Genomic DNA, 26991 nt, shown 5'->3' with positions numbered 1-26991 from the left:
AAAAAAGGTCTTTTAGCTTTATCTTGATTTCCAACTCATCCCATGGCTGGAACCCAAGCTTCTAACAGAGGAAAGAAAGGGTATTGTGATAAGGCAAAGACAAAGGCTTCCTGGCGCCTCCTACCTGTGGACTTTCCCTCCGTAAAAAGGCTTTGTGTGGAATATCACTGTCGCTGAGTACCCAGTCTTGGCACAGCTGATGCTGACTTTCCCTCCAAGCTCCACCCATGGGATGGTGAGAATAGACCGAGCATAGGCACTGGGCAGGGTGAACACGTACTCCTCCCCGTGTTCCAGGAGCCTCAGCACACCTCCAGGGAGAGAGGAGGAGAGTCAGACACACAAGAAAAGGGCAGTTAGGGATCAAAAGACATAAAGATGAGAAACCAAACAGCTTCCTGCAACAGACATCTTGTCTCCCACTTCTGCAAAGGTAAGCCACTCCCTGGCCACTTATTTATCTCATAACCCTACGGGGGGGGGGGCAGACACTGTCCAAGGTGCTGAAAACACAACAGTGAATAGACCCACTTTCTTCCTTCAAGGAGAACAAAAAGGTGGACATTAATTGCCAATCCAGCACAAAACTAACTATAATGAAGGCAGGAGAGAGAAGTGCCCAGTGCCATGGAGACCTTCGGCAGGGTTGACCTGGAAATAGAATTCTCCCTAAGGAAGGGACGTTTGGGTCGGGGAAGAGTTGAGAAGGTAAAGAGAGGAAGGAAATATTCCAGGCAGAGGGAAGAGTGCAGTGCAAAAGTGCTGTGGTGGGAAGGAGCCTGGTGAGCAGGAAAGGGCTGAGGGAAGGTCCCATGTGCAGAAAGAAAGGGAATAGGTACAGGTGTGCAGACTGGCTGACTCAGCGGACCTTCTTTTCAACTTTGAAATAGCATGTAAATGAGTTTTACCTTTTCCTGAGAGCAAGAGACCTTCGTGGTTCACATGAAATTAGAGAACTCAGACCATACACTGCTCTCAACCTGAGGCAGACACTAGCCACATGAGCAACCTGCCTCTAGATCGTGGGTTCTCTGACCTCGGATCCACGCATTAGGGGTAGAAAGGTCTCAGTCCACTGGAACAATGAAAAACTGTGTGGGTTTCCCTATTTTCTAGGGAGAGGGGCCATAGTGTTCATCAAGTCCCCGAAGGCTGACATGACCATCCTATAAATGCACTAACTCCCAGGGCTGTTGCATAGTTTACGTGCTGCACAAAGTGGCCACCAAGGGTTGAAATCCAGCCTTTGCTTTGGCCTGGCTGGCCAGGTGCCCACAGTGGAGGTGCAGCATCCCACTTTACGCCGAGGCTTGTATAGGCCGGCAGAGGCCCCAAGAACCAGGCTCCAGGCCAAGATCTGTTCTGTGTAAGTTACCTTCTCAGCATCCCACACTCCAGCCCTGGGGCTCAGCGACCTGTGCACGTCCTCACCACTCTGTCCCAGCTCATTCCCAGTCTGGCAATTATCAGGTGCACTGTGCATCTAAGGAAGGAAGGTGCTGCCCTTTGGCCACACATGGTCAGTGATGTCCCCTCCCTGGGCCCCCTGTTCCTCCACTGGAAAGAGTGAGGAGTGGTGTCAATGGTGCTCGTGTGTGTTGGCACTTTCTGGCTGCATTCCTGGGGGCCTCCCGACGACTCCATTTGGCAATAATTATCATTTTCAAGTAAGGATGAGGAAATGGAAACTCAGGGTAAGTGATGTGGCTGGTCAGTACTTCCCTCTTAGGCTAGACAAGTATCTATATCAACTAGAGCTAAAATTTGTCCACTGAGACGTGTGTTTCTCTCAGTATTGACGAGCTTGTCAGGGGGTCTGAGGAGAGATGGGACTTGAACGTAGAGAGCAGTCATGCATGTGGAGTTTCTAAAGTCAATGTGGAGATGCATACAAGTATAATTCAACTTGCCCTTGAAAATTCCTTTAATTGGGGGTGCCTGGGTGGCTCAGCCAGATGAGCATGTGACTTTGGCTCAGGTCATGATCTCACGGTTTGTGGGTTCGAGCCCCACATCGGTCTCTGCACTGATAGCTCAGAGCCTGGAGCCTGCTTCAGATTCTGTGTCTCCCTCTCTCTGCGTCCCTCCTCTGTTCATGCTCTGTCTCTCTCTCTCTCTCAAAAATAAATAAACATTAAAAAAAATTTAAAAAAGAAAGAAAATTCCTGGAACCAGCAGCTTCACTCTCCATTAACTCCAGCAAAGTCAGTTCTGCCAACCCACAGAAACAGACACCTGGTCTGTAAATCCAGGGTGACACGCCCACACGTGTCTAGGGGTCTTGATCACTCCCAGAGTAGAGTCTGGATGCTCAAGAACGTGGGCAACTGCACGAGCTCAGACCATCAGGGAAAAACAGATTTGTGGGTCACTCATAATCCCGTGGACAGGACTGAAGGACAGATGTCACAGAGCATTTAAATCTCTTACCAGGAGTATAACTGATCGCATGTAACAAACACACAAATAGCATGGCTCCAGTATACCAGATACACTGAACATCACAAGGGACCACCTTCTCCCCGCTTCTCCAACTGGCCTTAGCTCTCGTAACTGAATTAATGCATCTCCCTAAAAGTAAAGCGGCAGGCCATCGAATGCTCTCATGCGGACCCTTGCCCCTCCTCCTACCTGGCAGAGAGCAGACTGCTCCAGATGTCTCTCAGGGCCCTGCCCTGTGCACACAGAGGGAGGGACACTGTGTCTGGCAAGAGAAGTACACTTTGCTATGTCCGTCCTCTTCTGATTCAAACCCTTGGAGGAAAATGGCCAGAACTGATAAGAGTTTTTGTTTCAGAGCCCACTTTGTGCCTGACTTCCTCAGACTCGGTTGCTTGAGAAGACAGCCTGGGGCAGGTGGAAAATCGCAGCTAATACCAGACACAGGTAGGACACCAACAGGCAAGAAGGACCTGGAGTGAAAGTCGGGAAGAGACGGGTCACCTCGGATTTCCCTCCCTGGCCCAGTTCTACCCGCAGGTTTCTGGTTCCTCCAGGGCCAGCCATTCCCCTGGCCTCAGAGCCTGTGGCAGCTGGAGAGGACCCTGGGGCCCTGCAGAAGAGGCTGCCATTCCCCAGCTAGCCTGCCTCCCAGGACCCAGAGAAGAAGGCTCCTCGAGCCCCCATCCCTGCCCTCCATGCTGATGGGCTGCTCGGTAGTCGAACCCTTCCAAGCTGGCCAGTGTGCCCAACAGCACCACCGCACCGCCGATGGCTCTAGTGTCCCCGAGTGGTGAGCTCTTCCGGTCCGTAGTCGGGAGTGTCCTGGAGGCTCTCGCCCGGTTACACATCTTGCCATCAACCTCTCTTCCGACAAGAACCACACACATCCTTGAGTTCCTCCTGCTGCCTCCTCCTGGCCCCATTCACAAATATAAACTTTGTGATGCAGGACCATACAGCTCCTATTTTCTTGACCACACACTTACATGGGGAATATGCCACGTTCTTCCTTAAAGACCTGCGTGAGATCTCAGAGGGTCCTTCCACGTCCTCACTCAGCAGCCTGGCAACCTGAACCTCTCTGGGCCTCAGTTTCCTCATCTGTGACACAGGATGATGGTATGCATACCTCACAAAGCTGTGGTGAGAAGGGGATTCTAGAAGCCCACTAAAAGCCTCAGCCTGACACACAGCCAGAATCCCAGAAGCTCCATATCCTAGTTACTCCTCACTCTCCAGAGCCGCTCTCTTGCTTGGTGACCTCGGAGTTCCATTTATTCCATTTGGGAATAAACAGCGAATCACAAAGTGGCAGCGGGTTATGGCACACGGGGGACGAAGAGATAGGTGGGAGGCATCTTCTTCCTCCTCCTCTTTAGAAAACGCTCCTGCAAACCTGAGGTTCACAGAAATCAGTGAGCCCCACGCTGAGCGGGTATGAAAGCACTGGGGGACGGGGGGAGACCACACTCCTTAGCTCTTCTTTGAATATCCATAAATGTGTGTGTTGCCATTAAATCGCCTGTAATTATGCCTTCTCATTATGCTAACTCTTTTTTCAGGGCTGAATAGAAACAAAAAACAAACAAAATAACCCTGTCCTGGGGAACCCGGGTAGCTCAGTTGGTTTAGCATCTGACTCTTGGTTTACGGCTCAGGTCATGATCTCAGGGCTCCTGGGATCAAGCCCCGCATTCGGCTCCAGCCTGACAGTGTGCAGCCTGCTTGAGATTCCCTCCCTCCCTCCCTCTCTCTCTCTCTCTGCCCCTCCCTTGCTCATGCTCTTTTTCTCTCTCAAAATAGATGAACTTAAAAAAAAAAAACAAAAACAAAAGGCCTGTCCTTAATATAGAGAAAAGACCATATTAACACTAGACTTACAGATAGGCTAATTAAAGAACTTTCACTGATGAGCCTAAGGGCTGAGAGAAGCCAAAAAATGCCAAATAACCAATACTTCCAAGCCGTGGTTCGTCTTCAAGCTGCAAGATGTTCATTTTAAATCCCACAAATTGATTTACCTAGAAACATAAGGCAAGATTTTCCAACTGATACATTTAAACTAATTTCACACCCGGTCTCAATCTGAGGAACCAAAATATTCCAGTAGGATGCCGCTTCCGGGAAGCACCGAATCAAAGAAAGTCACTCTGGGGAGCTGGTCATCAGGCCCGATCATGTCGGCGCTCACAAGCACCGAGCCAACGTGTCACTTCTGTCGCTAGAACTAACTGCCTTTCCCTACAGACTCAATCAAGAAGCTGTGCCATGTTACTGGGCTCCAGCTCTGGAGTTTTGGGGGCAGCGGCCACGAGAGCACCTGAATGCACCTCGGGTCCCTCCCCCACAGCGCCAGTGGGGTGATGGGCAGAGGGGGGCGATGGGCACAGGGAAGCGATGGGCAGAGGGGCCATGCTTCCCCAGGGACAGAGCCGCAGGCTGACTGAGCAGTGTCTCCACTAGGGGCTCCGAGAGCCACAGCTGAGGGAGCTGAGGGGGGGAGGCAGTCTCTGAGCTGCAGCCTAAGTGAATTCAAGTAGTAATAAAGCACTGCATGATGGCATTTTATTGTAGCCAAATATGGCACGGCCTAAAGGCAATACTTTAAAAGACAAGCCCGTATGTTTACTTACATATAACACTTCCAGTGGACCGACCTGAGATCTCATTTTTATTGAAAAAAAAATTTTTTTTTTAATGTTTATCTTTGAGAGAGAGAGAGAGAGAGAGACAGAGAGAGCAGGGGGAAGGGGCACAGAGAGAGGGAGACAGAGGATCCGAAGTGGGCTCCTTGCTGAGAGTAGAGCCCGACACGGGGCTGGAACTCACGAACTGTGAGATCATGACCTGAGCCAAAGTCAGAGGCTCGACTGACTGAGCCACCTAGGTGCCCCTCATTTTTAAAATAAGGGAATGGAAGGGCACCTGGGTGGCTCAGTCAGTTAAGCATTTGCACTCTTGGTTTTGGTTCAGGTCGTGATTTCACAGTTCATGGGACTGAGCCCCACATTGGGCTCTGTGTTGACAGTGTGGAAGCTGCTTGGGATTCTCCTTCTCCCTCTCTCTCTGCCCTTCCCCAGTGCTCATTGCGCTCTCATATTCTCTCTCTCTCTCCCCCCCCCCCACCTCAAAATAAACATAAAAATACTAGGGCACCTAGATGGTTCAGTCAGTTGAGCTTCTAACTTTGGCTCAGGTCATGATCTTGGTTTGTGAGTTCAAGCCCCACACTGGGCTTGCTGCCCTCAGTGCAAATCCGGCTTCGGATCCTCTGTCCCCCCCCCGCCTCTCTGACCTTCCTCTGCTTGTGTTCTCTCAAAAATAAATACTTAAAAATAAAATAAAATGAGGGAGATGAAAAAACTGTTACTTTAAGCCCAATCAACAAGTTTATGGAACGTGCTAGATCAATATAAAGAATACGTGAGGAGGGGCACCAGCGTGGCTCAGTTGATTTTGGCTTAGATCACGATCTCATGGTTCATGAGCTCGAGCCCTGCACTGGGATCTGTGCTGGTGGTGTGGAGCCTGCTTGGGATTCTCTCTCTCCGTCTCTCTGCCCCTCCCCTGCTTGTGAGCTCTGGCATTCTCTCTCTCTCTCTATTAAAAAACCGAGTAAGTGAGGAAAAGTAAAACATCCTGACTCTCTACACCCACCCCCAACAAAGGGGCTCTGAGTATAGGAACTACAACCTTTTGCTCCGAAATGTGGAGATTCTTAGAAGTATTTTCTGGGAAAAACGAGGATCGTGGGTGTTATGGAGTGCACATTTAATTAATACAAGAGGGGGATGGATGTAGCTGCTTGAAAGGATTTAGGGAAACTTAAGGCCTCACAAGACTGAGCCAACAGTCCCCAGACCCTTCCCAGGTCCATCCACAGCAGGAATACACTGGGTGACCAGGAAGGGCTATATCCAGGGAGGGCCCTTGTAGAGACTCTCTCTACATCTTTCTGATTTCAGCACTCCACTGAGAAGCTCTACGTAGACTTTCCAAGCAAGTAGACGTGGGAGCAGCACATTCCATTTCCGCTTCAGGGATGGCGAGGGCGAGGGCGAGGGCGTTAGGATTTCCCGCCCACGAAGAGCCTTGTCCAGTGCACCCACAGCTGTGCCAAGTGAATTAGAGGCCCCAGACCCCATCGGCCACCTGTGGGGAACAGGGGAGTGAACCCCCTGAGACACCAGAGGCCTATGCTTTGACACACTGACACTCAACAGCCACCAACAGTAGAAGCAAGTGAACATGTCTGTTCACCTCAGGGGGGAGGGTGGGGGGCATCGCGGGGGTAGAAGGACCCACCGTTCTCAAGTGAAGTTCCAGAAGAGATGAACGGAGGCCATGTATTCTGCTGGGTGAAGCGAGGAGCCCCAGCAGCACAGGACAGAGCGGGGGTAACAGAGAACGCAGGGGAGAGGGGAGCAGGATGTGCCGGGAGGGACTGGGACGGCCACACGGCTCTACACCCCCGTGCTCACCACAGCCCACCCCTCAGGTGGATGGCTGGCAAGACATGGAGCTTCACAGACCAAAGAATTCCTCACTCACTAGATTTGCAAACCTCCACATTTACGCAAAATTTCCAGATCTTCGTCCAATGTCAAGAATCCCTGCTTAGGTGCCCAGAGACTGGGGGGCCCCTGCCCTGTACTATTATTTAAGCATCTGTGGTTTTCCGCTGCCTCGACACACGGCAGCAGGCATTTCTGCGGAGTGCAGGGGAGTCCCCAGAAAGGAACCCGAATAGACTTTCTGTACCCGAAAATACGTTTATCTGAAGATACCATCGTCACTGAGCACTTACGCTGGCTAATCACAGACTCGACGTATGTGTGTGTAGGAGGGAGGAAGCGAAAAGCGACAACCCGTCTGTCTCCCCCTAGCTTTGCCCCATGCCCTCGCCACTCCCGCCCCATCTGTCCTCACGGCGGCCTTGGGGAGGCTGCCAAAGCCACGTCCACCCTCCACGGACCCCCACCTCACTCAGGTAAAAGCCCGAGCCCTCCCACGCCCTCCCGCGCAGCCCCCCAGTGATCGGGCCCCTCCTCCCTGACCTGTCCCCTGTGCCCCAGCCACAGAGCCTCCACGAGATTTCTAGAAGACCCCGGCCTCACGCTCCCGCTCCTGCCCCGGGCGTCCGAGCCTTCTGCTGTCTCTGCCTGGAGCACCCTTCCTCCAGCCATCCCCGTGGCTCCTCGCTCACCTCCTTCAAGCCCTTCCTCGAAGGCCGCACCTTGTTGGGGTCTGTCCTGTCGAAAACGGCAGCACCCCCCCCCCCACCAGGCACCCCGCACCCTCTCACCCTGTCCTGCTCTGTCTCCTCGGTGCCAGTGAGCGGTCACACTGCACATTTCCCGCACGTGCCTCGTTTTCTGTGACGCGTGCACGGACGGCGGCTGAGGGCAGGGGCCTCTGTCCTGTCCCCATCGCGGCCGCGTGCCCAGCACCACTTTTCACAAATGGACGGATGAACGGATCAATGAATGAACAGATCACGGCCTCTCTGAACCGCCCCCGTAAAGATAAGTAAACCCGCTTGAGACAGGTGGTCTACACACGGGGGCGGGAAGTGTGCACCGAAGGCGTGAACTGCCTCCACGCCCCACCTTCTCTAAACAAACGTGTTTCATCCTTGAATAATTCGTTCCGTGGGAAATTCAGGATAAGGAAATTAAACAGGACGAAATGAACCTCCTGAATACTGATTTTGGCTTCTAAATAAAAGGGAAGACTTCGCCAGTACCAACCTTGGGGCGCTGGGCGGGGGGGGGGGGGGGGGCCTCTGGCAACCTGCGGAATCACAGAGCCCCCGAGAAGTCAAAACCAAGGTCGCCAAGGTCGACGCCACTCCCATTTCTCACTGCACACCCAAGTGTGCAATCCGTGCAAACACAGGCCTCCCACACGGGGTCCCCCGCAAGCCTGCACTGGGCTCCCTGCTCTCAGCAGCAGGGGCTCCCCCGTGGGCTGGGCCCCAAGCCCTCTGCTCACGGTGCTTGGGGAGCCCACGGCCCAGGGGGCCAACGCACCTCTGGGACCTGCCACGTGGCCTTAACCCAAACAGTCCTACGCGGGGGCAGCTCCCTGTCGCAGGCCATGGGGAGAGACTAGAGTTGAGAGCGACAGTGATCGCTGCGACCCCAAGAAAGGCCTGTGAGGGAACACTGGATCTCGTCCCCCTACCCCTCAGCCTCCGGAAGCACATCTGAGTCAAGTCTGTCTCCTCAGCTTCAGGGAGACAGGCCTCTAGGGCCCTGGCTATGCCCCTGGAGGCACCCTTCTGCCACAGCTCCATCTGCTGCCCACTCCACCCCCTCTGTTTCTGGGCTGGTGGCCTCCTGTGACTCCCAGACCCCTCCCTGATTCTGACTTCTGGTCCACAGATCAGAGGTGAGTCACTGACAGAAGGTCCCTGCCTCACGGAGAGGCCGGCACCCTCCTGCAACCCCCCTCGCCAGCTCGTGGTGACGGAGGGTGTGTAGTGGGTGGCGCACATGTGCCCTCGGGAAGTGGCTTCTCTGGCCTCCTCTTCTGTAAAGTGAGGCGCAGCTGGAAGGAAGCAGAAGCCCCCACGCTCACTCCTTTCACCCATCTCCGCCCCGGGGCCCCCTGCCATAGAGCCGGAAATGCAGGGGTTTGCAAGATGGACGCATCATCTCTGTTAAGCTCTAAGCTTCTGTGGTCCCGTCATCGTCGGGAACAATTCCTTCTTAAGAAAGAAGACCACTTCCGACACCAGTCCCTCTCCCGTGGCAGCCATCAAAGCTAGACAAACTCATCTATAGGGACTGGAAAATGGCTGCAATGCTGCACTCCCACGAAAGAGCACGTCACGGGGAGGAGAACATTCGTCATCAGCGGGTCGCCTGGCGCCTCAGTGGGTTAAGCGTCCGACTTCGGCTCGGGTCATGATCCTGTGGTTCGTGGACTCAGGCTCCGCGTCGGGCTCTTTGCTGACAGAGCAGAGCCTGGAGCCTGCTTCCGATTCTGCGTCTCCCTCTCTCTCTGCCCCTCCCCTGCTCACGCTCTGCCTTTCTCAAAAATAACCATTAAAAAAGAAAAACCATTTATCATTGGTGTGACTTATTCAAAGTCCTTCCCCTCATCACATACAGCCCAACCCCATCTGAATCTTGGAGGAACTAGGTGGCCTAGGCTCATCCTGGTGACAGGTGAGTCCCTGGCCTCCTTCACTACAGATTGATTCTCCCTTTGGTGAATTTCTTGACCCTAACTGATCCTCGAGAGGAGGGTCCCATCAGCACAGTGCAGGTGGCAGAATATTGAGCCCGTGCGCAGCGAGGACCCCCACGAAGGCCGGACATGGGTCCTGGGCTCCTCTGTGGGGGTCCTGGAGTTGCTGTCTCATCTATGCATGGAGGATAAGCAGTTCAGAGGGTGAGCCTATAGCCCACAGACAGGACAGAGAGGCGGAACCCAAGAGTGGTCTGGGCCCTCACACAATAAATAAGGAAGTGTTGTTTGTACTTAGTGTCTCTGCTTCGGGTCCTCCCACCCTCTCTCGAATCTATTCCAATCAGATTTTCACAAGCACCATTCCATGGACAGCCCTTGTTAAGGTCACCAAATGACCATCACAGGCCACCATCCAGTGGCCCGTTCTCGGTTCTCATCTTCCCAGAATGAATCGACACCGTCTGCCTCAGCTGACCACTCTGTCTCCTCCCGGGAACCCTTTCATCACCTAGCCTGCAGGAAACAAATCCCTGTCCCCTCTCCTTCTCAAGCCCCTCTTCTTCAGTCCCCCTGACCAGTGCTCCTCACCTTTTGGGCCTCTTAGTGCCGCAGGACTGTGGGGATCAGGCTCCCTCCATAATCTCGTCAGGTGCCAGGACTTCAATCACAAGTTTCAACATCTGCTGGCCCCTCTCCTCAGAACTCCAGCCCGTGTCCACAACTGTCCACTCGGGCAGTCACTTGCATGTCCGAACCATAACGTGACCTCGCTGAGCTCCTAAACTCTTCCTCCAAATTAGTTTTCCTCCCAGCGACTCCACTCCCGGCCTCCCCAGCTAAGCAAACAGCTAGTTGGTCCTTCCAGGTGCTCACCTTGAAAGCCTTGGTGTCACCTCTCAGACCCCACTTCCAACCCGAGGCAAATCCCTCTGGCTCTCTCTCCCTCAGAATACATCCAGACTTTTGGGGCACCTGGGTGGCTCAGTCAGTTGAGCATCTGACTTTGGCTCAGGTCACGATCTCGTGATTCGTGGGTTCGAGCCCCGCGTCGGGCTCTGTGCTGACAGCTCGGAGCCTGGAGCCTGCTTCAGATTCTGTGTCTCCCTCTCTCTCTGCCCCTCCCCACTAGTGCTTTCTCTCTTTCAAAAATAAACATCATATTTAAAAAAAAAAAAAAAAAAGAATACATCCACACCTTCACCACATCTTACCTCCTCCACCATTTCCACCCTGGTCCAGGCCACCATCGTCTCAGGCCTGGGTTATTATCACCATCTCCTAACTGGTCTCTTTGCTTCCACCTTTACTCCTCTTATGATCTATTTTCAACAGGCAGCTGGGACAACCTTGCTAAATGATGCATCAGATCCTGGTATTCTTCTGTCAAAACCCTTAACGGCTCTGCAGTTCACTTAGTGCAGGAGCCAACACTCCCCGCGAGGGCCGCTGAGGCCCTGCGTGATCCGGCCTCAGTCACCACTCTGACCTCACCCCTGTTCCCTGCCTGCTCCAGCCCCATAAGCTTCCTGTCTTCCACATGCCAGGGACCACCTTGCCTCTGGGCCTCTGTCTTGTTCTTCCTGCAGCGCACACCCTTCCCCCCGTGGCCAGATCATCAGCGAGGCTCGTCCTTCGCCACCGGCTCCGGGACTTTGTTCAAATGTCACCTTGTCCGTGAGGCCACCCCAGTCGCCATTCCATCCCCTCCTAAGGCTCCACTGCCCTCTCACCACTGCTCCCGGGTCCCTCCCCTGCTTTATACTTCTCCATAGTACTTAACACCTCCCAACACGGCCTACGTAATTTTATTTTCCAAGTAGAATAGAAGTAGGTAGAGTGGAAGGAAGCTTTACAAAGACAGAGATGTTTTGTGTGTGTCTGTTTTGTTCCTACAAGTATCCCCAGCTTTTAACGCAATGTCTGGCATAGCAGGTGCTCAATAAAAATGTCCTCAGTGAATGAAACGTATTCTTATCTCATGGGGTTCGGAAGGCCTTCTTAGGAGCCATGTGCCGCCTGAAGACTAAATTTTGTGGATTTTTTCTTTCCCTGAGAAGAGAGTCTGTAGCCTCAGAGTCTCAAAGGAATTTGTGGCTGAAAGAAGTCTAAGGACCAGGGGCACAGACATTTCAATTTAACAAGCATCATTACAGGTTTCTTCAAACAATGAAGAACTTCATGCACAGCTTATTTGCTAAAACAGGAACGTGCGATCCACAAATGGTGTGGTTACACTGCTCTTTTTTCAGAATCCCTAGCAGAATCCAGAGATTTGCCTTGGGAATGTTTAGGAGCGGCATTTGGAAGAGGCAGCACTATTATCCCTACTCTCTGTGAGCCAAAACACAGGGGAGAACGAACAAAAATGTGTTTTCACAGGTTTGGTGCCAACTCTAATATTCACTCAAAGCTGAAAATAAAAATATACGTAAGGTGCCCCCCCTCCCCCCACGCATCACGTGTAAAGATTCAGGTGTGTCCCATCTAGCCCATGACCTTGGCCCCACTGGGAAATTACCAGGCCCTGGTCCCAAAATAACAAAACCTATCCCCCTTTACCACCCAAGCACCCACTCACCCTCAACTGCAAAACAAACTAAAAACAGGTCCGCACACAAAATCATCCTCAAGTATACAGACATCCCCATGGAAGAGCCGAGCTCCATCAAATGTACGACGTGGCTTACCTTCCCCTATCATGGAGACCCCCACGGACATGCCCATGAACTTGCTTTTGGTCCATATGTGAGTGTTGACGCACAGTCTCTTCTCCTTGCACTCACAGTAGAAGCAGGAGATGGGCGGGTGATGGGACACCTGCTCAGCCACGAACCTGAGTTTGTAGCTTTTGGAAGGGTCCTCGGCCATCGGGTGTTCGTGGCTAGCAGGAGAGTGGGGGGCAGTCCTCTTTGGCTTGACCCTGTCCCTGGGGACTTCCCAGGAGCAGTGAAACGTCTCACCGATGATGGGGTTATAGGGCTTCTTGGCCAAGGCCCCCTTGCGGCCCTCATGGAAGGCTGTGAGGTAATACTCCACAAAGCAAATGACTCTCTCCTCTGGCGTGGCTCCGGCAGTGATGGCCAGCAGCAGGTCCGGGTGCGCCATGAAGTCTGCGTACATCTCCAGCAAGGATCGCTTCTCCAGGATGAACGTGGGAAGCACCACCTACATGCAGAAGGGGACAAAGTCAGACAGGGGTCCCTGTGACTGCATGAGAAAGGCTGCAGCCGCCATCCGCAAAGCCATCACGGCCTAAGCCAGGGAACGGTTTCTTTTGATTTGTGTATGAACGACAAGCCAGGGGAAATGACGTCAGAGAAATGAGACGTGGCCGCGGTGACGGCACATCGCCCACCCACCGTCACGGACAAGACGGTTCTGACAGGCTTTCCTCTCTGCTCCTCTGGACCTGAACAGCGGTCTCTGCCTCCCTCTCCACCACGGCCACACAAAACCCTCTTTTACTCCTCGTTACTCAGACCCGTGAGGAAGAGAGCTCGGAAGGGCTTTTTCCTTTGCTTCCTGACATCGGGCACAACTAAGGGGGGTGCTCAGTGCCTCCCCACAAACATGGATACTGGGCACTTGTTGGCACCTCATCAAAGGGGGTCCAAGTAGACCAGCACATAGCATCCCTAAGAGTGGCTTCTGGAGATCTTGGTTGAAAGAGTAGCATATAAATCCCGACACGATCAAGGCAGAGCAGGTCTCTGGGAGGCAAGGCCGATTAGCAAGCAAATGTCCCGAGAGCTGTCGTGGAGCAGAGGGGCCATTTATGGAGGCTGCCGTGCAAGGCTGGGCCAGAAGAAGTAAGCGGAAGTTACAAAGAAGTGGGCTGGCACTTAATACGGAACCTTCTGGTAAATGGACCGGCACGGCGGCCACTCCTGGGGTCTGTTTTCAGCACCACTACTAAAGAGGATGAGAGATCTGGATGGGACGAGACAAAGAGACTCCTCCTTGATCCAAAATGGATCCAGGCGGTCACTCAGGTGCCCATACAGCCCCAGGGAGGAGGTCGGTCAAAGCAGATGAAGGACATTCTGAAACCGGTCTGGAAAGCAGATCACTCGTTACTATCACTGACATGCGGAACAGAGCAAGCCCGTCTCTCGTGCTCTACGGTGAACTTGACGTGACTTGGTTAGAAGGGTATCCGTATTCCACCCACGTGGCGGCCGGGCACAGCCCGGATGATCTCACGTTGTCCTCCTCGTAGGGAGTCACAGGATTTTGAAGCCAGAGGGCTGGCCATGGCTCCTCCCTGCCTCCGAGAGAGACGGGGGTGGGGAGCCACACCGGTTCAAGGCCACAGGGCGGGCTTACGCTCGCTCCCTCCTTACCTGACTGCGTCTGTCTTTCCTTCACATAGTACCCAGCTGAGAAAACACTCACTGACCACAAACAGCAGAAGGCTTACAGATCTGCCACCCTGCCTCTGCCTCAGTTGGTTCAGATGCTTCCCAGCAAAAGGAGGAGACACAATGGAAGCGAGATGTCCCGAGAGGAAGAGACAGACAGGCAGACAGGAGATCAAAGCACAGAAATTTCAGTGGCAACTGGAGAAAGCCCAGCCCACTGAGGAAGTGACACTGGCATCTTTATTAAGGCTGTTCTTTCCGTTCCACACTATGCCAGAGGAGAGTTTATGCACACGAGTTAGGTAAAAAGCAGCCAGCTGGAAAGTTCTACACATTACACAATCTTCGTGCCATAAAAAGACCCCAAATGGTACCATGTATTTCTTGGGGTCAGAACGGAGTGATTTTCACATTCTTTCCTCGGTATCTTTCTGCTTTGCTCTTACAATATACTGGAAGAAAAAAAAACATTATTTAGGAGATAGCTATGCAAATTAATGGCGATGTTCTCATTTTCTTTCAGCCAAAACTTGATGAAATTGAGAATCTGGCTGCTGGAGGACCTGAGCTGGCCATACGCAAGTCCATTCTGGCTCAGATGCCACCGGTATTACTTCCTGTGTCTTTTGTGGGGACAGGTCTTCCGTCTGCTCTTCCAGTGAGGCTCTTGGGGGACCAGGCAGCCACACTCTCCCCGTGGCCTCCCTCCAGGCAGGTGACCAATGGCAGAGTAAAGGGGAGGCAGAAGCTGCCCCAAACACTCATCGTCGCTCCCTCTCCTGCCCCCAGAGCTGCCCAAAGTCTCCCCCGGGAGCTCCGCCAGACAGCCTGTGCAGGGGCTGGGGATTTACGCAGCCCTGGAAAGACGCCAGATGAGGCCAAACCAACTAAAAAGGAAAAGAAGCCACAAAATGTCTGCACCTCCAGGCCTTCCCCAAATGGCTCCATTTCCTGCCCGCTCCCTTCCCTGGCAGGACCCTGTGACCATGAGGGAACCGAGGAGGGAAAGGGCAGAATCACCAGGAGGGGGGTCAGCCCTGACAGACACAACTCCCGTGAAGGGGACTCCGTGTCCCTGACTTGCACCTTTCTCTGCACCTGTGGACTAGGGCTTCTCTGGCCACAATTTCAGCTCTCAACAAGGAGAATTCTCGAGTTTGTAGCCGAGATTGAAATTACAAGGAAAGAAGGGCGCCTAGGTGGCTCAGTAGGTTGAGCGTCCAACTTCGGCGGAGGTCATGATCTCGCAGTCCTTGGGTTCAAGGTCCGTGTCAGGCCCTGTGCTGACAGCTCGGAGCCTGCAACTGCTACGGATTCTGTGTCTCCCTCTCTCTCTGCCCGTCCCCTGCTCACGCTCTCTCAAAAATAAATAAACATTAAAAAAAAAAAAAAAAGGCAATTACAAGGAGAGAACTGCCCACAGTGGTTGCTCTCTCAGTATCTACTTCTGACAAGGGCGAGAATGTAAGGCAATTCCCCCAACTTAGCATTTCTGAACTCCGGGGGCTAAGGGATTAAAACAAATCAATAGGAAAAAGAACTCCACTCATCACTCCAGATCACTTAACATCAGAACTGAAAGGGACCCTCAGGGTGATGGAGTCTAATGCCCTGGTCTCACAGGTGAAGGGACAGAGACGGGCAGTGGGGAGAGAAGGCACCACGCAGGAACCCTGGAGCTCCCAACTGCCACCCAAAGTTCTGCCCATTACCCGACACGTCATGATTATCTGCTTCGGGCCAACAGGAGCATTTTCTCTCCCTCAGTGGACTAGGGAGGTTAGAGTTCACTGGACAAACTGAGACCCCAAGCCACCTCATCTACTGTCATAAGTGGGGGGGGGGGGCAGGAAGTGGCACATGGGCCCCACTCCCTAGTCCATTCTACTCTTCCCGGAATGACTGGGCAATCCACCCATCCAAAAACTATCGTGAGTGTTAATTACCAGCAGGAGGGAGACCATCGGCAGTTAAGAAACGCAAGCAGAGGGGCGCCTGGGTGGCGCAGTCGGTTAAGCGTCCGACGTCAGCCAGGTCGCGATCTCGCGGTCCGTGAGTTCGAGCCCCGCGTCGGGCTCTGGGCTGATGGCTCAGAGCCTGGAGCCTGTTTCCGATTCTGTGTCTCCCTCTCTCTCTGCCCCTCCCCCGTTCATGCTCTGTCTCTCTCTGTCCCAAAAATAAATAAACATTAAAAAAAAAAAATTAAAAAAAAAAAAAAAGAAACGCAAGCAGAGCGCCCCCGCCTGGAAGAGTGCAGCTACGACTTCCTAACTGGCCTTCCAACTTTCTGTCAGGCCCACCTTGATTTCTTCTCCACACCACCACCAGACCCATCTCTAGAATCTCTACAAGAGATAAATGAAGTCCAGCCTGGCCCTCGCATCCCTCTAGTGGGACATTATCCCTCACTTTCTGCCCCCAGCCCTCCCCTTACAAGTACCCGTTCCCCCCTCCCCACCCCACACACTCAGTCCTCTTTCCCTTTTCTGCCCTCCTCCTGCCTTGTCTAAGTGACAGACTGGAACAAGGGTGAGCTCCTCTGCGGAGCTGTTTCTGACAGCCCCCGCTCCCGAGGCTAAACCAACAACCCCTCCTTCACACCCTCACCGCACCCCCACATGTCTCCCTCACGGCGTCGCCACTGCTCCTTGGGATGAAGAGCATTCCTGGGACAATCTGGGAAGTTTGTACCGTGGGCATACACGAAATAGTATTGCATCAGTGTTCCACTTCCCGGGTGTGCCAAGTGCGACGTGTGGGAGAACGTCCTCGCCCTCGGGGGATACTCGGGGACAGAACCGTCACATCTGCCACCACACTCTGAAAACAGACATACGCTCATACACTCAGGTGGGTATATGGGGCTGCACAGCGAGAGACGAGGAAGACAGAAGTCGAGAGAGTGGGAGAGAGGAGAGAAGGAAGAAGAAAGGCAAAGCAGCAAAATGTTAACAACCGGCGAACAGAGGTAAAGGTTACCTGAAGTCACCTGTACTATTTGTAGCGCTCTCATAGACCGGAAAAGAGGCAAAAAGGCAGAGGGAAAAGAGAAAAGGCTCTACTGGGGAAACAGGATCTGACAACTGATCCAAAAAGATTTTGTTTTTAATCTGAAAGAGAGAGAGCATGAATCGGGGAGAGGGGCAGGGGGGGAGAGAGAGAAGCTTCATGAGGCTTCATGCTCAGAGTGGATCCGGACGCGGGGCTCCATCCCACGACCCTGGGATCCTGACCTGAGCTGAAATCAAGAGTCGGCTGAGAAATCAAGAGTCGGATGCTCAACCAGTTGAGCCACTCAGGTGCCCCAGAACTTATCAATTTTCAGAGACAACCCTCCCAGAACTGCAGACTCAGGGAATGTGGTCTCCCAGGCAACAGCAAATCCAACCCACTAGGTATATGTTCTCCACTTGGAAATGATGCTGCTGCTTTGTCAGATCTGGAAAAAGCAGAATACCTGGAAAGATGGAAGAGAATGGACTGGGAGTGGAATGACCATTTCTTCTTCCGTCGCCTATCGGTCTGTCTTTTCGGTGCTTTGCACAGAATATCAGATCAATGGCTTTCAAAACCAGCATCCTAAACGTTTTGGGCAGGGTAACATACTTTTCGTTAAAGCCGATTTCTATCTCTCATACGATCTCCCTGCCTTGTGTGCGTGCCTTTGCAAATAAGTCACTTAATCATCTGTTCCTTGGGCAATGGACACTGGAGGTACAGAGCCAAGAAGCGGTGAGTGCTAATTGGGCTGTCTGCCTCCAATGGAGACGTGAGTGATGGCCCAGCTGTTCAGACCGACAGCATCCAAATGGCTGAAATCCCTACTGCAGATTTATCGAGCCATCAATAGGGGCTGCCTTTTCTTCCATTAACATAATTAAGACAATGAACGACTCTGGGGAAAGAAAAAAAAAAAAGCAAAGATCTGCATTCGGGACTCGGAAAACAATTAATTACGTTTAAAGTTGCATCAATCTAGAAGTAAGTAACTAATCTTCAGGTTGGGCTCTTAGAACTTTGAAATAATTGATCGCCCATCGAGAAAGAGGGCCCCCAGAAAGAGTGAGAGTCCGTCCCTTCCCCCTAATACAGGAACACAGAAGGTTTCTGCAAAGCAAGGCCAAGGGCAGGTGCAATTTTCTCCAAAGAAACATCAGTTAACTTAATAACCTTGAGAGTCATCTACAAAACACTCTGTCCGTAGACTGGCAGACCCACCCGGTGCAAACAAGCAGGCACAGAGAGGCTGAAACTACCCACCGAGATTGATCTATGTACTCCTTTAAGGGGATGTACACAAAAATCCAAGCTTACAAAGTAAAGCCTACATAATTCATACTGGCAAAGATTTCTTTACTTAGCCAACGGGATGCTCCCCTGGCTTTCCTTAAAGTGCCGGCTCCCTTCACATGATCTCACAGTGCTTGGAACATCGGGAAAGGCATTCGTTAAAACTTCAACTGGATGGGAAGAGTTTGAAATAAAATTTTACTTTTTCCAAGAAGATATTTACTACATAGAGGGAGAAGCATCTGCGAAAATCAACTCCTGTGTTCCCTCCGAGTCCCAGATGTTGGCTTATGTTAGGGAATCGGAAGCCGTGAGTGGACGCTCATCTCCGGGCGGCTACCGTCATGTCTACTTGGACAAGGTCATCTCTCCAAGACTCAATTCCTCTGCTGTAAAATGGGAGACATAAGAATACCAACCTTCTAGGTTTTTGTGAGGATTACATGACAGTGCAAAGTCAGCCCAGTGCCCACCGAGCACATAGTGCAGGCTCATTCTGCTGGTGGCTGTTGTAAACAGCGATCATCTACTTCACCTAGAGACCCGGGGAAGCTAAGAACAGTGTGGATCAGACAAAAACTTGTCACAAAACATTTCAGTGACAAAGCTGAAGCCAAAGTCTCAATGACCAGAGCAACCCTTGGGACCGCCTCTGATGCTTCTGCAAACACTGAATTATCGGAGCAAAAGGAGAAATAACTGTGTAAAGCAGGGAAAGTGTGGTAAGAGCGTATGAATGTTTCCAACTTAAGCCATATGTGGAACTCAAGCCAGGCACCGTGCTTTGGGCTTCACGTGATCTTGTTTGATCTCCTGAATAACTGTGAGCAGGTATGACAATTCCATTTTACAGATGAGAAAACTCCAGCCCAGAAAGGCCAAATAAGTAGGGAGCCGGAATGAGAACCAGTTCTGCTGGGTCAAGGCCTGTGCTGGATCCCTCACTGCCCCCAGGAGGCCAGAAGGCTCGCCCTCACTCACTGGAAGTCTTCCTAGAAAAGCAGGGCTGACGAGCTCCTGCCAATAACATGGGCAGGACACATGCTGCCTCGCTCCAGACACAGATTCACACCGACAGGAAGCCAGGTTACTACTGGGTTTTCTACGAAAAGGCAAGCATCTCAGGACAGGAAGTGGGCTTTACTTGACAGCATATTAAAAACAAGATTTGGAGAGAAGAGCCAAAGGCATCGGAAAGTGGACGCAACACTTGCGGGAAGAGAACACCGAGTACCCACAGCTGCACTGGGTTCAGCTCCAGGGTAAACCCAGGCCCTTCGGACCCTTCTCACAAAAGTCGCCCCCTCTGAAGGAGGAGCTCAAGCATAGCAACACTCATCTTTCTGCAAACATGACTGAACCTGGCAACGTAGCCAGGAGAAAACCCGAGGGCGCCTGGGTGGCTCAGTCGGTTGAGCGTCCGACTCTTGATTTCAGCTCAGATCACGGTCTCGTGGTTCATGAGCTCGAGCCCCCCATCGGGCTCTTTGCTGGGCGTGGAGCCTGCTTGGGATTCTCATTCTCGCTCCCTCCCTCTCCCTCTCTCCCACCACCCCTCCCCCACTCGCATGTGTGCGCTCTCAAAAAACCCCAAAAAACAAACAAAACAAAAAGGAGAAAACCTGTACATTCGAAGATGTCTATCATCTCATTATAGGATCCAGAAGCCGCCGAGAGACATGTGACCAGTCACACCAGTTGAGGAGGGCCCTGACAATATAGCAACTTGGTGGAAGGTCAGGCAGCCGTCGTAGACGACACGGCTGATGACAGCGCTCGCTTCCTCCCACGTGCCGGTGAGCACACGGCTGTTTGCTGTAGGGGGTCTGTCATACGCAGGGTCAACGGACTACACCAGTGCGCTAAATCACCAACTGGTTTTACAAATAGTTCTACCAGAACAATTCAAGCGATTCTTGGAGAATTCACCGAAGTCTAAGAACTGTGCAGGCAAGCTTCTCTCTCAAAGTGAGAACCCTGTCCACCATAACTGCTGGTGTGAGCAGAAAGTTAGGGGTCCCTGGAAAAATAAAAAGGCTTTCTTGATATAAAAAGGCTTTCTTGATATAAAAACAGTCGTTTTAGGCGACCCCACCTGCCACCTTGTGAAAGGAGGTAAGAACCAACAGCTGCTATCGGCGAAGAAGAGACAGTCTTATCAGAGACAATAAATCAGTGATAAATCTCCCAGTGCTGATTCAGAAGATGGACTTGATGCACATTCTTGAGTCATCTTTCCTCTGCCAGACCGAGTGGAGTCCGAGACCTAGGGATGCTGACCCTTGCCGGCCCCCCTGACCTTGACCTGAACTCTGTCACCTTAAGATGACTTCTGCCCCAATTCCACGCTGTATTCCCCACTGTGCAAGTCCCTTCGTGAATACGTATCACCCTTAGCTTTAAACTTCCCCCATTTTGTTGTTTAGGGAGACACTGCTTTGGGAAAGATCCCTGGTGTTCTCTTTTATCTGTTGCAAGTAAAATCCTTCTTCTTCCTCGTCTTTGGCTTGGCTGTCTTCTGGCTCGACACCCACGGAGAGGTGAGCCCAGTTTCAGGTAACAATGGGATATGCATCGTATATCTTCAGGGTCAGGGACCTCATCACCTGAGGAGAGCCCAATCCTCCCTCTCTCTGCCTTGCACTTTTTAAGTTTTTTAAATTTATTTTTATTTAGAGAGGAGCGCGTGCACACGCACGAGCAGGGGACAGGTGGAGAGAGACAGAATCCCCAGCAGATTCTGCACTGTCGGCATGGAGTCTGATGTGGGGCTTGAACCCACAAACCGCGAGATCTGATGATGACCTGAGCCAAAACCAAGAGTCGGACGCTTAACCAACTGAGCCACCCAGGCACCCCTACCTTGCACTATTTTTTTTTTTTAATTTTTTTTTTCAACGTTTATTTATTTGTGGGACAGAGAGAGACAGAGCATGAACGGGGGAGGGGCAGAGAGAGAGGGAGACACAGAATCGGAAACAGGCTCCAGGCTCCGAGCTGTCAGCACAGAGCCTGACGCGGGGCTCGAACTCATGGACCGCGAGATCGTGACCTGGCTGAAGTCGGACGCTTAACCGACTGCGCCATCCAGGCACCCCTACCTTGCACTATTTTAACCACAGTCGGTACCCTCAAAACTCCCACCTACTCTATGGAATCAGCTGTGCCATCAGGAAAGGTTCAAAATCCGATGTTGGAGATGATCTCCCTCCCGCCTGATCCTGTAAAACTGGGGTTTAGACTAACCGCCCTCCTTCCCAGAGGAATCCCCGTAGGTCACAAATCGGCACACCCTAGACCTCGTTGCTGTCCATAACTACCACCGTCCTCCATATCTCAGTTTGAAGCATTCTCTCTCCACCCGTTACCCCTGAGGTCCCACCTCACTCTCTCATCCCAGCGCCTCCAAGACTGACAGCCTGTTGACCCTCTTCTGTCCACCACTCTCTTGCAGCCTCCCTTCCCGCCACAGCTTCCTGGAGGGAAGGAGACAACACGCTGAATGGTCTCTCTTTCCATCCGTGACCGAGCAACCTTAAGTGCCCCGTGGTAGCACGTGGCCACCCTCCTCACCTTCTAGATCTCCCTGAAATGAACACCCTTTTACTGCCGTCCCCCACCCCACTTCCAATCCCTCTCAAGCCTCCCTTTCCCTTGCATCTCCCTTGCTTCTTTTGTCACCGGGAGAAGCAAAGCCGTCCACGGAGAGCTGCACAAGATCGCCGCAGCACCTACTGTGCACCAGGCCCTGCTCGGAAGCCCTCGCACACCGGCTGCACGTGCACAGGAGCAGCCCCGTGGAAGGCACAGCTGCCCCTGGCTCACAGGACAGAAACTGAGGCAGCCAGGTTAGGGAGCTCGGCTAGGGTGCGGCCAACCCACCTGGTTAACCCTGGCTCTCCCGCCCCTTTCCCGGTGTCTGTGCCCCGGGGTTCTGTACCATCCCGTCAAAGGGTGATCCCCTGCCCACGCTCTGGGCCCCACGCCCTCTGGCTCCTCAGGTCCCTGCGGCCACCCCGCCCCTCCCCCTCCCGCTCCTCTCCACTCCCACTAGCACCCAGACATCTCCAGAAACCAAGCCTCCCAATTCCAGGTCTGCCTCCAGCCTGCACCCAACCTTCTGCTCCCCTTTTACTATACAAAAGCTCTTGGAACAGCATCTCTACTCCCGGCTAGCACTGTTCTTCCTATTCTCCCTCGAACCCACCCCATCAGACCCGACAAAAACAAACGATTTTTGTTCCTAGGCCTGACCCTTCTTGACGCCTCCACAGCAGATCCACACAGCCCATGGCTCCTTTCTCCTGGAAGGACCCTCTTCCTGTAGCTTCCATGACATCACACTCCTGGTTTCTGTCCTGGCTCCCGGGCTCGCCCTCCTCAACCTCCTTTCCTGGATCCTTCTCATGTCCCCAGTCTCTATGTATTGGGGTGTCGCACAACTCATCCCTGCATCTCTACTCACTTCCTAGAGGAACCCACTGCCAACTCCTGGCCTCAAACGCATTCGGTTCCTTATTTGTTCTCAAACTTGTACCTGAACCTCATCCCTAAGCCCCAGACTTCTATACCAACTGCCTACACATCCTCTCTCCTTGGAAGCCTAATGAATGGACATCTCAGACCTAAGAGAGCCACGATAACTTTGTGATGTCCCCCAACATCTTCCCATGGTCTTCCCCTTCTCCGTAAAGGGCGGTGGTCAAGAGAGGCCCTGGTGGCCTCCAATGAACCACAGCTCCAGCTCCTGGAATGCACACTTGCTTTGATCGGTACAGGGGAAGTGACACTGTGCCACTTTGCAGGCTTGGGTTTTATTGCTTATTTATTTATTTTGAGAGAGACAGGGAGGGGCAGAGGCAGAGAGGGAGAGAGAGAGAGAATCCCAAGCAGGCTCTGCATTGTCAGTGCTGAGCCCGAAGTAGGGCTCGAACTTAACGAACCATGAGATCATGACCTGAGCCGAAATGAAGAGTCGGATGCTCAACCGACTGAGCCACCCAGCGCCCCCAGGAGTCTAAGTTTTAAAAAGGCGTATCAGCTTCACTCTTGTCCTCACGGGAACTTTGAGCCACCGTGTAAGATGTCTGGCTTCCCAGCTAGACAGACCATGTGAGAGGGATACAAGGAGAGAGAGAGAGAGAAACAGAGAGATCCTAAGACTTCATGGAGAGAGAGAAGCCCAGCTGTCCCAGCCAAGTCCAGCCCACAACCAACCGGCCAACTGACAAGAGACACACGAGCGACCTTTGGTAAAGACCGACAGCAGAACTGCCCAGCTGAGCCCAGCTCAGATGGTGTGACTGTGAACAAACAAAATGGTGATTTTCAGCCACTACATTTGAGGTGGTTAATCCCTCAGCAGTGGGTAAACGAAACAAAGGGCAGCTCTAGCTTTTCTTATTCCGGCTGCTCAGATCGCAACCTTAAGAGTCATTCCTTATTCCTCTTTCCCTCACACTCCACATCCAATCCACATGCAGTCGGCACATCCATACCCTATTGGGACATCTGCCACTCCACCATCATCTCTCACCTCCTCCCCGTTTCTACTCTTTCCCCTGCTGCCCGCACCCCACTCCTCGCCCAGCCCCAGTTTACCTTCCAACCCAAGAGTCAAAATAAGCCTTTAAAAGTACAAGAAAGGCCATGCATTCCTTTGCTCAAAACTCTCCAGCGGCCACCACGCCATCAGAGAAACATCCCAAGTCCTTACAGCGTCCTAGGAAGCACCCACCCCCACCCCGGCCCCAGCCCTCCTGTCTTGCCAACTTCCTTTCCTGCCAACTGGGGCATTCTGATTCAATCACACTGGCGTCCCTGCTTACCCTCAACATGCCAAACAAGGGCCATCACAGGCCTTCTTCACCCGCTGTCCCCTCTGGCCAGAACAGACTGCCATACGCCATCTCCTGCTGACCTCCTCACCCGAATCTTGTCTCTACTCCAGTGTCACCTGGCAGAATCCACCCTGAGCAGCGTCTCTAGGGGGGCCTATCCCCGCCTCCACTGCCGGGCTCTGCTTCTCTGCGCTACTCTTCCCACCTCTGTACTCTCTTCTTCTCTCTCGTTTGCTGCCTGCCTCCTTCCGTTATCACCCGAGCTCTAGGAGGGTGTGGAATCGGAACGTTTTGTTCACTGCCGCATTCTCAGCATCTAGAACGCTACCTGGCAGGTAGGCTGCTCAACGAATATGCGAGTACAGGCGCTACTAAATGTTGTCTTTCACGTTCCCGAAAACTAGGTTGAAAAGGTCGGATACTGCTCCCGGGGCCCCGCTCCCTGGAGCCCAGGTTGGAGCAGAGCAGCTCCTGAACACGACGTGGCGTGTCTCACCAGCCTCAGACCCTCCAAAGCTTTCCCGTTGCCCTCAGGATCGGGTTCACCCAGCTCCACGTGACCCACAAGTCCCCGCAGGACCTGACGCCACCACCCACTCCAGGTTCAACGGTGCCACTCACCAGCACGTGCTGCACTCTGGCCACGCCGCCTTATGCTCGGCAGCTTTGCCCATGCTGTTCCCTCCACCAGGAACGCCCTTCCTCTCACTCCTTCCACTAATGTCCACTCATCCTTCAGGCTCAACCTAAATGTCCCTAACTCAAAGAGCCCTCCTGTGGCCCACCATCTTTCTGCGGGTCCTCCTTTCTCCGTCTCCTTTCCAGGCTACCCGCGATTTGTGGACATGCAGCAGGTGACACAGCGGAGGTACTCACCGGCAACCCGGGGTTATGGAAGGCCGGCCGAGGAAGGAGGGCGCACAGGAGTGCTTCCAGGGGCAGGACCAGCCGCATGTTTTGTGGGGCAAAGTGAAAAATGAAAATGGAAGTCCCCTTCTTCGTAATTCTTAAGAATTTCAAGAGAGCAACAGCAGAACCTTCAATCCAGCATGGGATGCCTCTGGGCATGGGGGGCTGTGGGACTCCACTGGTCACACGTCCACGAAACCGGCCCTGTCTGGTGGCCACAGTTCATTAACTAAGGCAAAATGCGGCACCAGATGCCCACGTGTGTCGGTGACTTGTGGACGTGTCAATACTTCCCACTTCCTGAAAGATGGAGCGATACAGTTGTTTCACGGAGAGGGACCAGAGCTCCATTCTGGAGCCAAAGAAGATTTAATCTGCCTGCTCATCGGAGGCTCCGTTCAGGCTAAGTGCTTCCATTGCCAAGTTAGCACGAGCTTAACTTAATGGCACGGGCAAACGTCAAGAAGAGAAAAGGCGAGGGGCGCCTGGGTGGCGCAGTCAGTTAAGCGTCGGACTTCAGCCAGGTCACGATCTCGCGGTCCGGGAGTTCGAGCCCCGTGTCGGGCTCTGGGCTGATGGCTCAGAGCCTGGAGCCTGTTTCCGATTCTGTGTCTCCCTCTCTCTCTGCCCCTCCCCCGTTCATGCTCTGTCTCTCTCTGTCCCAAAAATAAATAAACGTTGAAAAAAAAAAAATTTAAAAAAAAAAAAAAAAAAAGAAGAGAAAAGGCGACAATAAGGAAAGAGGGCCTTTCATCAACCTTTCTCTGATGCAGTGGAAGGCGTACCTCTTCCTCTCACAAGTATTCCAGCTCATCAAACCTTCCCTTGCTTTTTGAATAATAGCTCCTCCCCAGCAAAAAACTGAATGAGCTATGGGCCAGAGAAGCTTTTCTCTCAAAGAGCCCACTGAGTAGTGGATAAACATAACATTTGCTCTTTTAGGAACGAACCATGGCTCCAGAAACGCACAGCAATTATTTCCTAACAAAATAATAACAGAAGATGCACAGTTCCTAGGATTTATTTTTAAATAAAACAGCCGTAATGTGATATCTCTCAGACCCTCAACCTGCTGTAAGTCAGTCCCTTCGGCCTTTTATTGTATTATTCCACATCTGACCTGGACAATTTGAGCGACTCTGACGTTCTCTTTCCTATACCCTCCGTGATTCTACATCACTGTTTTACAAATATTTTTTTTAATACGATCCACAAGGAGAATATGTTTTACGTTGTGACCCACTACACGTGTCAACCGAACTAAGATAAAAATTTCGTGTGCAGCACGCGCTGAGATTTTCCGTCGTATTTGATTTCATTTTTTAGAAGTGATCATCTGACTCTCTACATTGGTTTTATAACCGACTAAATGGGCCACGACCCACAGTTTGGAAATGTGGTTTTAGATCATACCGGTGTAATTACCCACATTCCTTCCACCAGATCTTAACTCAAGCTCTGCTCAAGTGTCTATGAATCCACAAGAATAAAAGCAGTAGCTTTTTAAAAGGCAAGCATTTAAATGATCCCTCTAGTAAAAAGGACAAGAGCATTCTACAGCTACAAGGCTGAAATGTAGGGAATCAGGCAGGATAATGCAGAACAGGTCCTCACAGCTTGACGGGCAGATCGAAGAAGAGGGCGGAGAGCGGCCAAGGCGGGGAACCTTCTGAGGTCAGGCCTCCCCAGTGTGAAGCCACTGTTTTGTTTAAAGTGCCACTTTTCCCCAGAATATCAGACACACTCACATTCAAACACAGAAAAACACTGTGCAGAAAAGGCTTTTCTGTCATCTTTGAAGCTCCCAACTCCTCTGCATCTTGTCATCTTCCTCTTCAAAGAATCTCCCACCCCTCCCCATCCCCACCCCCCCCCACCCCATTCTCTGGAATCCAGACCATTGGTGACAGCCAAACAAACCAACTACCCTCAAGGCGGCTTCCCTGGGC

At 52.3% G+C, this 26991-nt stretch overlaps 1 protein-coding gene across 4 annotated transcripts in view; it reads right to left on the bottom strand.

Annotated features, from left to right (window-relative positions):
* OSBPL10 (oxysterol binding protein like 10) overlaps positions 1-26991 on the bottom strand; it is a 313330-nt gene that overhangs the window by 8606 nt on the left and 277733 nt on the right. For all 4 annotated transcript variants that reach the window (XM_040479982.1, XM_040479984.1, XM_040479985.1 and 1 more), the window contains 2 exons: positions 12330-12807; positions 125-311 (listed from right to left, as the gene is read on the bottom strand). In XM_040479982.1, coding sequence (XP_040335916.1) covers positions 125-311; positions 12330-12807 — 665 coding nt within the window. The remainder of the gene's footprint in view (positions 1-124; positions 312-12329; positions 12808-26991) is intronic.

The sequence above is a fragment of the Herpailurus yagouaroundi genome, unplaced genomic scaffold, assembly GCF_014898765.1.
Source record: "Herpailurus yagouaroundi ecotype Mexico unplaced genomic scaffold, PumYag 159, whole genome shotgun sequence".
Taxonomy (NCBI): domain Eukaryota; kingdom Metazoa; phylum Chordata; class Mammalia; order Carnivora; family Felidae; genus Herpailurus; species Herpailurus yagouaroundi.
This window is presented reverse-complemented; position numbering and strand designations above follow the sequence as displayed.